This window comes from Zingiber officinale, chromosome 4B (genome assembly GCF_018446385.1).
Source record: "Zingiber officinale cultivar Zhangliang chromosome 4B, Zo_v1.1, whole genome shotgun sequence".
Taxonomy (NCBI): domain Eukaryota; kingdom Viridiplantae; phylum Streptophyta; class Magnoliopsida; order Zingiberales; family Zingiberaceae; genus Zingiber; species Zingiber officinale.
In genome coordinates this window covers 108,567,857-108,579,447 of record NC_055993.1, presented here as the reverse complement: position 1 = coordinate 108,579,447, position 11,591 = coordinate 108,567,857, and the positions used below count along the sequence as shown (strand labels likewise).

At 34.3% G+C, this 11,591-nt stretch overlaps 1 protein-coding gene across 2 annotated transcripts; it reads left to right on the top strand.

The window, feature by feature from the left end:
* The first annotated feature begins 320 nt into the window (after positions 1 to 320).
* LOC121975998 (actin-related protein 5-like) lies at positions 321 to 11,136 on the top strand. 2 transcript variants are annotated; one of them, XM_042527966.1, is made up of 12 exons: positions 321 to 585; positions 685 to 755; positions 1,472 to 1,596; positions 3,462 to 3,503; positions 5,837 to 5,939; positions 6,082 to 6,191; positions 6,481 to 6,590; positions 6,679 to 6,769; positions 6,979 to 7,410; positions 7,590 to 7,717; positions 8,292 to 8,619; positions 10,313 to 11,136. In XM_042527966.1, exons 1-12 carry the CDS (start codon positions 470 to 472, stop codon positions 10,820 to 10,822), a joined length of 2,166 nt encoding a protein of 721 aa, XP_042383900.1. In that variant the 5' UTR covers positions 321 to 469; the 3' UTR covers positions 10,823 to 11,136. The 2 variants fall into 2 exon arrangements, with proteins under 2 accessions (XP_042383900.1, XP_042383901.1); XM_042527967.1 differs by lacking the exons at positions 321 to 585; positions 685 to 755 and having other exon boundaries at positions 1,544 to 1,652.
* Positions 11,137 to 11,591: the final 455 nt, after the last annotated feature.

Sequence of the window (11,591 nt, the reverse complement as noted above, 5' to 3'; positions counted from 1 at the left end):
TGGCCTTTTCTTTTTTGGCATCTATCCAAAATGCGCACTTAGTTTTTATTTAATTTTTTTATAAATTAATTAATATATATCTATATAAATCTAATGAAGGATTAGAGTCAATTAGGACCAAATTCTAATTAGAATCCGACTACAATTAAAAAGGGGGCCAGAAAAAAAGGGAAAAAGGGTCGCTCCAAAACTGACTTCTGTTTTTTCATTTAAGTAAACAACATAATTTTTAAAATAAAGAAGACCTTAGACATGAAAAAGTAATTTCCCAAACAATTTGGGTGAAAATGCAACTGCTCAAATTATTTCGGTTTCTTCGGGTGCGCAAGCAAACAGCAAACTCAACACCAAACTGCTACAGTGGCGTCTTTCTCCTACTCCATCAAAAGCACGAACCCTAATTCCCTGGCATCCCCATCGCCCCGCGGCTATTCTAAGGAGGCTGGAAGAACTTGTAGGAGGATCCGCGATGCCCCCGTCTTCCTCGTCTTCGTTCACGAGGCCGTCGCGGCAATCGGATTACGCGCGCTTCTCTCCGACCACCCCCATTGTGATTGACAACGGTGGCTCCACCTTCCGAATCGGGTTACGTGCTGCACTCTCACCTTGGTTTAATTAGATGGCTCGTTGATGCCGTCATATCTTGTTTGCTCTTGCCCTCGCCAACGTTTTGCTTTTTTACAGGTGGGCTGGGGAGTCGGATCCACGGATCACCTTCCGCAACGTCGTTCAGAGGCCTCGTCACAAGGCCACCGGTCAGGATTTAGAATCCTCTCTCATTTTTATCTATGTGAAAACGAAGGCTTTTAAGGATAGCATTGTACTAATCTAGTTAAGCAACACCTGAATTATTCGTTTATAATGATATGATTCTCGGTCCGACTTTACTTACATTTCAATATCTTAGATTTCTTAATTTTTGACACTTCAATACAAACATATTTTTTCTTCTTAAAAAAATTGAAGATTTTTTTTTTTGACCTATTGGAAACATTCTATTATCTATCCTAGGCGAAAAAAACACTAAAGGAAATGACTTTGTGACACAAAGGTGTTACTACTATTGTTGACCACAACCACATAACAGGATCAGCTCTTCTCTTTTTGTGATTTTGTATACTTTCTTTCTCATACAAAGGAAAAGAAGTGTTCATCTAAATGACTATCGTTCCCTTTAAATATTATACTCCTTAGTTACTCATACCATGAGGTAAATGAGTTGCCTTTATATACAACTTACTGGAATTTCACATGATTTCTTCCTGGTCTATTATCATTTATGTCTGCACTGAGTAAAAAAAAAATCATATTGTTCAATTTAAATTTTATTTATTTATTTATTCCACTTTAAAGGTTACCTTTGAATGCAACTTTGTGATACGACCTATATTCAGGTTTATTTCAAGATTGTCCAAGAATTTAATTGCTGATATTTCGATATTTGTAATTTAACACCTTTTCTGAAATACAGGTGATGCGGTCACGTTAGTTGGTGATCAAGATCCTGCTTTGATGAAGTACTTTGATTGCACAAGGACATCATACCGTTCACCATTTGATTGCAATGTGGTTTATCAGTTTGAAATCATGGAATACGTGAGCTCCTGTTCTGGTTTTAGGTCATGTTAGTCTATGCACCTCCAATTATGCAGGCATACACTTCACTTCATTTTTTCTATATCTGTTATGCTCACTTGATTAATATACACATCAGGTGCTGGAAACTTAAGTGATATAATAAATCAGTGTCGTACATTTACAAAGCAGTACTTTACTTGCATGTATTGGATTGGCTGACTATTAGCATTGCATACTTATTGTGTGAAGAATCAAAATACTAAGGAACCCATGTCACATTATTAGTATTTGTCTTGTGTGGATAATCAAAAATACATAATGTCTTATCACAATATTAGCAATGATACATTATTATCATTATCAAGTTATTATCATTTTGTTATTATTTGATAAAATTATATGAAAGCACTTTCAGGTAAATAAATATGAACTGTATCATTAATAAATCATGACTCATATTTATTAAAATGGAAACAATAAATAACATAGTTGTATTATAATAAATAACAAAATCTAAATTTATTACAATAAATGTTGAAATCATATTCTTATAAAGTTATGGAACAATATATTGTTAATTATATGCGATAAAATTAGTCATTATTAATTATTTTATGTTATAGGGTTTGGTTGGGTTTTTTTATCGATTGACAACAATTTCTCTCGATTGGCTCTTAGAGGTACAAATAGGACACTTGGTCTACATAGTGGCAATTTATGAGTAGTAGTGGGGTTGAACTATTGATCCGTGACAATCTAGAATGGTTAAGTTAGAATTCAAGAGTTCTGAGTAGGCTCTCTCACTCTCTTGTGCATTTGCTAGACTTAAAGGTGGGATCAAAAGAAAAACTTCTAAATCCTTGAGTTTGCTAAACCAATTTAGTTCGGCCAATTTTCAATTGCTTCATTCATTTTCACAATCATCTTGATTACGTTTCAATCTATTTTCTAGTGGAATCTAACTTGTTTCTCACTTCTAGATACTTTCTTAATCTCAAGTTTTTAAAACTTATCTAAGGATATTTCTAAGATGACTGATTTTCTGGAAAAGATTGATTGACCTTTGCCAACGCCTATCTAACTTGGGTGATCAGTAACTGTATTAATTGATCCTGACAAAGATGGTGCAGCTGATGCTAATGTTTATTACAAAATGCGGACCACATATGCACCTGAATATGTGGATGTATACTGCAAATGGTTTACGTAATGCTTGACCACATTCCACCTGTATAGTTTCTTTAGAATCTTGAATATGAGTGCTACGGTTCATTGAGCTAATGTAGAAAAACTAAAGGGATATTTTATGGTTTGTTTGAAGAGACAAATTCCATTTGAAATACTTTGTGGTTTGGGTGATGATGAGTCATAAGACAGGAAAGCAAATATTTCACTAAAACTATGCTACCTTTCATTGAGAAGAAGTAAGACGAATCAAAATTTTAATTTCCCTGAAAATGCATTATTAATCAACTTAGGAAGATGAAATTAGCTCGACATATCATTTTAACAAGAAAGCAACTAATAGGAATGTCAGGACTAATGCCCATCAATGTATGACAAACTTCAATGCGGACTATTGTTAGAATATGTTCTCAATGTCTAAATAGAGAATTTACTTGACGTGTCCGAGTATCTATTTTGCTAAAAAGCAACTGAAAGTATGTACCTAGTAGTCCATATACTCCCTAATTATCCTCTTCAAAGTTCAAGAACATCACCATCCAAGTTCCCTAATGCTTGGCTTTTGCCACTTTTTTTATGTCAAATCTATATATACAGTTTCTGTTTTCTCTTAAGAAACTTTCTATAAGCAATTTTTTTATTAAACTTTTGTATCTATGTTGTTGTGCTTTTCTGATACGTTCAATAATTTTTTGCAGGTACTTGACTATGGGTTTGAGTGCTTAGGTGCTAATTCAGAGGTTATCGATACTACCTTGAACTAATTAATTTATTCTCATTGTCATTATTGGTATTTTAGTCTAGCAGTTTTAACGAGCATGCTAATGTATAACCAATAGTCATCTTCATATATGAATTTATAATGATGCATTATTTATGCAAAGTCTTGAACTTTGTTTCATACTACTAGGGATCTATCTTCCTTGTTTGTTTTATCTGAAATTTAACTTTTTGACCTCATTTTACTGTTGAGATTCTCTTTATGTACTAAGCTTCTTAATTGGGTCAATCTAACAGACATAACTGAAAAAATTAATAGTTTTGATAAATATGATTAAGATATATACAATAAAGGCATATGCAGGTGGTAAGTGGTTGATCCACTACATTTTGTATATGCAACATACATGAGCATATACGTTAAGTATTATCAATACTTCCATTTCATAGTTCAATTTGGGAAAAATTTTCAATCATATAATATCTACAATGTAGAATAGAATATAAATGATATACGAGTGATATGCATATACAAGCTTCCTAGTGATAATATTTCGTAGCTTTAAGGTTCTAAGTCAATTTGGTTCAATCTAATCAGTTCAAGTGACCCAAATAGAACCTTTTTTTTTCCAATTGCGTATGTGTTTGGATATGCCAAATGAGGCCGCTATGCATCATATTTGTGGCCCAAGTGTTGCTTTCTAAGACCATGGACTTCATCGTACACTCATCATTTGACATTCTTATGGGCATAATAATGCCAAGAGTATCTGGGCTTGTTTGTTTGGGCTTCTGTATTCTATTTCAACTTTTCATATTCGAATAGAAATTGAAAGTAAAAAAACAGTATTTGACAGGATGACATTTTATTTTAAAATAATATTTGGAACATGACAAGATGAAAAAGTGTAGGGAGAACATCTAAGTTGTTCCTGCTATATCACCACCTGTTCTAAAAGAGAGTAATGAATAGCAGCAAATTTGAAAATGGATCACAACAATAGAATTTAGAAAATATCATATAAAATATATTTATTTAATAATAATAGTATCAATATTATTGGCCGAAATCAAAAGGGAGCCTTTGTTTCTCCAAATCATCAAAGGGGCGCCTCACTTTGAATTTTTATGAAAAGGGTGCCCCATCCCACTGTTCAACCGTGTACAATTACCCAACTGTCCTCCGGTCCTCTTACTTGAATAGTATTGATTATATTATTATCTCCCGCCTAAATCTTGAATAGTACTGTTACTTGAATAGTGCTGCTGCAATGTGGATTCAACCTTGCTCACCTACCATTTATGTTATAGCAACTACGAAATCGTAACTGTTACAATGCGGATTCGACCTGCTCACCTAACATTCACATTGCAGCAGCTTCAAAACCATAGCTTCAACATGTGTAGCAACTATACTTTCGTAGTTGCTACAATATGTCCAACTGTTTCAGAATTTAGGCGGGAGATAAGATGGTAAAAATAGAACAGTAGTTTGCGTACAACATTCTATAACTGAAATTGGGAGACATTGGATGAATCATCTTGAAGTAGTATGGGAAGGATCAGATTGAGAATTCTGTAATTGAATGACTCCAAGTTGGAAAGCTTGTAGAGATCAGTAGGTAGGGTAGACAGCCTATGGAGAAGAAGGAAACTTTTGAGAGGTGCAATGGGCAATTGGGAGAAGGCTGCATGAGGAAAGGTCTTCAGGTAGTGCCATTTTGCTTGTGATGTTTTGTGGTTGTTCATTGGTTGTCTGCGTCATTGTTGCTTTCGGATCAATGCAGGAAGACAAAATAGTGAAGACTAGGTTAGGTGCATGAACCAAGTGTAAACATAGTTTATGACAAATTATCATAAATTCATATCGCGAACATTAATTGAAATTAAAATTAAATCAAAAGTAGTCATCTTAATTTGAAATAGGATTGATATCAAATTGTTATTAATCAGATTATTATTAAGTTACTAATATTTTATTAGCATCATTTGTTTTCAATGGGGGTGCAAAAAACGAGCTTAGGTGGAGCACAACACCAATGATCAACATAATTAATAATCTGATTGAGATATATAGTGTGGAGTCATGTCTCATTCTTTTTCTTTGGTGTGGCTGTCCCAATCATGCACATAATCTTATAAGCTTAGCGCTTTTACTATCTCTTGCTCCTGGACTTGAATATATGATGCTAAACTTCAGTTTCTCCTTGCACACATTGAATTCTTATATTCCTTGAAACAATATTACGTTAGGAACATTTAGAAGAAAGGCTAAGTTATGTTTTAAATACTTCAATTTTGTGGTTCGAACTGCTCTGATCTTATATTTTCCATTTTATTTTGCCTTGAATAGGTCAATCATCCTATTTTAATGACAGAATGTATATGTAATCCACTATCCTCACGCAGTAAAATGGCTGAACTTCTCTTTGAGACTTATGGTGCACCATCCATAGGTAAATTTCCCTCTTGCTATTCTATTGTAATTTTCTTGTTCTAGAAAGAATGTACTATGTTTGAGTTATTTGTATTGGCTTGGAGTGATAGTGTGGGCTTTTCTGTTTCTATTTTCTCTAATGCTTTGAGCATGACATCTAGCCTTTGGAGTTGATGCTATCTTTAGTTACAAGTTGAACCAACAGTATGGAAGATGCTATGAAGATGGTCTCACTGTTTGCTCTGGATTTTCAACAAGTCATGTGATACCAGTAAGTGATTTTGGCATGTACAAAGTTATGTACTACATGTAAATCATCATTGCAAAGTACAGACCTGAATATGCACATATTGTGGAACCCAACATATTTCAGCCAATTTTTAACTTAGACAACACATCCATACAATGTGTTGTTAAGACAACCTCATCAGTATTAATTTAATCATTGTAGTGTGTTTATTTGGACATGACGTGTCTACTTTTGTTCTTTTCCTCTTATGTTGTCAATTTTAACTCTGGATCTTTTTATCTATACATTTTGATTAACTGTGGTCATGTAGATTGTGCAAGGGGAACCTGTTACTAAAGCATGCTGCAGAACAAACATTGGTGGATTTCATATTACTGATTATCTGAAGCAGCTTCTTTCCCTCAAACACCCACAACACATGTATGTTGCAGCATGAAATGTCACTCAACTCTATGTTTCATGTACTATCTATTGTTTTTGTATTTCATTCTCAATTTTCCTTCAATAGATCAAACATTACATGGGAGAAGGCTGAGGAGCTTAAGATGGAACATTGTTATGTAGCACAAGATTTTACTTCTGAATTGCAGCAGTTTCAGGTGGGATACCTATTATTCTTGACCTAATGCTTTGTTGTACTGGACAATCAGATATTAGGCATATGGATGATGGGCTTCTAGAACTGGGTCACTGTTTATAGGAAACTCTAGAGCATCTCGATCATTTAAAATCCTTTACCTTTGCATTTGTTTGTTTTTGGATACTATGAATCATGTTTTCCTAACTCTGTATCTTCATTTGATTGCAGAAAGGAAATGAAGATGCTAAAGAAAAAACTAGGTGCTGGCAATTGCCATGGGTTGCACCTACTCAAGGAGAGGTACCTTCTGAAGAAGAACTTACACGGAGAGCTGCTTTAAAGGAGAAACAAGGACAACGATTGCGAGATATGGCTGCTGCTCGTAGGTCTTTGAGGATAACTGAACTGGAAAATGAACTGAATGGTCTGGAAAATTTGTCGCAACAACTTGATGAGGTGGATGAACATGATGTGTCATCTATCTTAGCTGGAACAAAGTTCTACTCAAGGCAAGAAATTGAGTCCAACATTATTAGGTTGACACAATCTTTGCGGAAGGCTAAAGGTGAGCCTATTGAGGTTGAGGAGAAAAATGATGCTTCATTGTTGGAGAAATATCCACTTGCCAGTGTACCCGATGAGATGCTAACCCCTGAACAGGTATCTTATATATAAAGAATATCATATATATATATATATGGATTGGACTCTTGATTGATTTGGCACATTGATAAAATGTAATAGAATCTCATCCAACTTGCTATCTGGGCAAAATAGTTATAGCTTGCTTGAAAAGTGTGAATGACTTCTTATTTGACACTTCAGCTTCTGCTTAACAGTTGAAAGAAAAGAAGAAGCAGATATTTCTAAAGACCACCTCAGAGGGCCGTTTACTTGCCAAACAAAAGCGTCTTGAAGAGGAATCAATACGGGAGAGACAGAATCAACTAGATGAAGAGAAGCGTTTGTATGTGTTTTCCCAATACACATAAACCATCTTTTACTTATTGACAAAATTTTTATACTGAAGCACAGTTTGACTGTGTTATTTGTAAATGTTGCATTTGGTTCCTTATGAATCCATGACTTTTTGATAGAGAAGAAAGGAGTATGTTTGAATGGTAACATATGATTTAAAATGAGCATCTTTGGATGGTAATCTTGTGCCAAAGTATTTTGCAATTTAAATTTCGTGCAGAAGGATGCTTGCATTTATTGATGGTAATCTTCTCACAAATTGTTGTAGGGAGAATGGTTATCATGGAAGATAAAGAAGCTCAGCAAGGATAGATGGAAGAATGTTATTATTTTTTATGAGTTAAAAGAAACTATAGTTATTAATTTTGATCAAATGACTTTTAATTTGATCTTGATTTTGTATCAATCTTGTAACTAGCTTTGTATATCAAATTGCTAAAGGCGTTGTTCTTGTTTGTTAATCATTTAGTAGAATTTGTGTGATGCTATCTATTATTATGGAAATTTTCTTAAACTTTGCCTTGCAGAAAAAATGAGTGAACTGTTCTCTGCTTCAATTGCAGGGAGAATCCAGAGTTGTACCTTGAACAAATGCATGCTCGATACAGAGAATTGTGCGAGAGAGTTGAGCAAAGGAAAAAGCCAAAAACAAATGGCAATCATAACTTATTAGGAGGTGTAGGGCGTGGCGAACGCTTGACTGCTGCTCAAAAGGAAAGGATGCGCCTCTTAACATCTGCTGCATTTGACCGAGGAAAAGGTGAAGACACCTTTGGAGCTAGAGATGAAGACTGGCAGCTCTACAAACTGATGAGTAAGGACAATGATGATGATGACAATAGCCTGGATGAGGAGGAAGCAGAACTAGCTCGTGTCACATGCAGGCTCCAGGTTTGTTTGTGCTACTTCCCATTTAGATTTTTTTTTTTTGTGCGTGTTATTTTGTGTGTTTAGTACTTTAATCATTCTTGCTTTTGTGACCATAGTTGGTCACTTATTGAACATATGATCACTAAGGTATTACCATATTAGTTATAATAAAAATTAAAACTCATTGAATCATGCAGATGATAAATATAAAATAAGACAATGAGCAATGTTGAACTTTGACTAAATTTGTTACGTGCACTGTTTTAAAAAGCATATCATGCTGCATCATATGTATCTCCTCATGCATTATTTTCAGTTGTCTTATCTATACTGTTTATTGTTTTGAACTCACATAGCATTCTTCAAGTTACACCAAGTTGCAACAAAGGAGGTCACATGACTATGCTGATGCAGTAGACAGGAGGAATTATTTTTTCCTAGTAGAAAGAGAGTTTTTTGCACGTGCTATATCTTTCAAATAGGGATAGGTGTTAGAAACTTAGATATAGTCTTTGTGTGGTAAATCTGAATTATTTTTTATCAACTCTTTTTTGATTGATTCTTTGTAGAAATATCTTAGTTAGAGTTTTAAGTCTACAACTATTTTTCAGCAATTTATCTTGATAAGGACAACATATGCCTTACACTTCTACATAGCCTGTAGGCATTTGGCAGTGATCTGACTGCCTACTTCCAGCATAAGCTGTTAAAATGGTTATTTGATAATAAGAAAAGAAATGAATTATCAATTGAATGTATATAAGATCTTTACTAGTAAGGGTTTTATAAATCTTTCATTTGTTATTCTAAATGAATAAATTAACCAAGATATCATAAATAGGAGATTGATCGATTAAGATACAGAGGGACACCTAGAGTTTTTGACCATATTGTTCCCTTGGGCTGAAATGAAATTTTTATAAGATTTTGGTATAATCAGCGACGATCCATTTTTCTGGAAGTCAAGAAGAATTGCTTATAAACAAATTAGTTTAGCTGCTACATGCCCATGATGGTATAGTCAGCCCCATGGTTTCGTTTTTGTTTCATATCTAGAATATACAACAATAACAATCAAGCTTTATCCCGCTAAGTGGGGTCGGCTAGTTTCATATCTAGAATATGCGTTTAATTAATAGTTGTAACCTTTGTTTTCCCTACAAGCATCTATATTCTCAATTCTTAATAATTATAGGATGGTAAAATCTTGCTTAAGAAGGATTATCATTATCATTCTTAATAAATCATGTGTATTCTCTACTTGAGCTGAAATAAGGAATCATGGAAATGTTTATAAATCACGTGCCTTCGATAAATCCACATTTTTTTAAAAAAAGTCTTGGCGTGGATAGAACTATTTCTCTATGACTCACAAACGTGAAAAAAATATCTACGTACATGTGTTCCTAGCCATATTGTTGGTAGTTTGCTTGACCCTGGAGTAATGCTTTTAAATTGTACGGCTTCAATCACGCCGTTCTCAAGTTTCTATGCATTTCTTTGCTCTGTTATTAGTTTTTTTTTAACTTCATGTTTCATACAAATTGCAGCATCTGTTTGCCAAGTTATCTAGTGAATTCTCAGTTTGATGTGTATGCACCCACTACCACAGTTCTTCATTATGTTTGTACAATGTTCAATCCACTTCAGAATCATGTTCATCTTAATCAATGACTACATTCTATAGGCTAATGATCTTTCCCCACTTCCACAGGACATAGATCCAAATTTTGTTCCTAGATCAGATTTAGTCCCAATCCCAGGAGGAACCACTGAATTTCAGAAGTTCCGTCCCCAAACTGCAGAGGATTTCCAGATCATTCTCGATGTGGAGCGTTTTAAATGTCCTGAAGTTCTATTTCAGCCCAACATGATTGGTATTGATCAAGCTGGGCTTGATGAGATGGCAGGAATCTCACTCCGGAGGCTTCCCAGTGTAGACGATTCGCTGAAGGCTGAAATGTCAAAATCTGTACTTGTTACTGGAGGCTGTGCTCTTCTTCCTGGATTGTTGCCTCGCCTGGAAGCTGGAATCAGGCAACTCCGCCCTTACCTCTCTCCTCTAAAAGTGGTCAGAGCATCTGATCCAGTGTTGGATGCATGGAGGGGTGCATCAAGATATGCAAATTCTCCACATTTTACTTTGCAGACCATTAGCATACAAGATTATTACGAGAAAGGGGAAAGCTTGCTGCGGCAGTACCAAATGAAGTATACGATTTGACTTGTTCATGCACCAACATGGTTGCCTGTAGAATAGAATGTAGTTTTAGTTTTAGTCTTTGTCATCTTGATAGCTCCAACTTTTGTGAGCCTGTAGCTATTCATCCATGAGAATTGGCTGTGTTTCCTTGGACACGTAATTGTGAAGCTTAAAAGTGAAGAAGCATGCAGTTTTCAAGGAATCCGGTTAAACTAAAGCACCAAGATGGAACAGTTCAAAGTATGCACAGAAACTGGCGGTACTCAAAATCTTGTATCAGTTTTTTGGTTGCTAAGAAGTACAATCTGTGCGTTTTGGCTCAACATTCTTTGTCACATTAATTTTTAATTGTATTTTAAATAATAATAATAATAATAATATTATTATTATTATTATTATTTTTATTTTTATAATTATTATTATTATTTTAAGTGTGACTGAAAATAACCCTAGCAATTAAAGCACCTTACTCTTTAAAGTTGCAACGAAAAGTTTCTTAACCCTAGGAATTAAATTCTATAACAGAAAATAACAAAGTGTAACAAAGCAATGAGAAACCTCACTTCTCTCCCTAGAAAATATCAATGAACACAAGGGAGAAAGCAAAGTCACCACCCTTACTTTTAATCCACCATTTAAAAAAATAAATAAATAAATATATATATATATATATATATATATATGAAATCACTCACAATTTAAATTAATGGCATTTTTCTTTATCATAATTTTTTATTAAAAAATAGATTATCCATATAATTCAACTTGAATTCAAATAATAGCATATTTT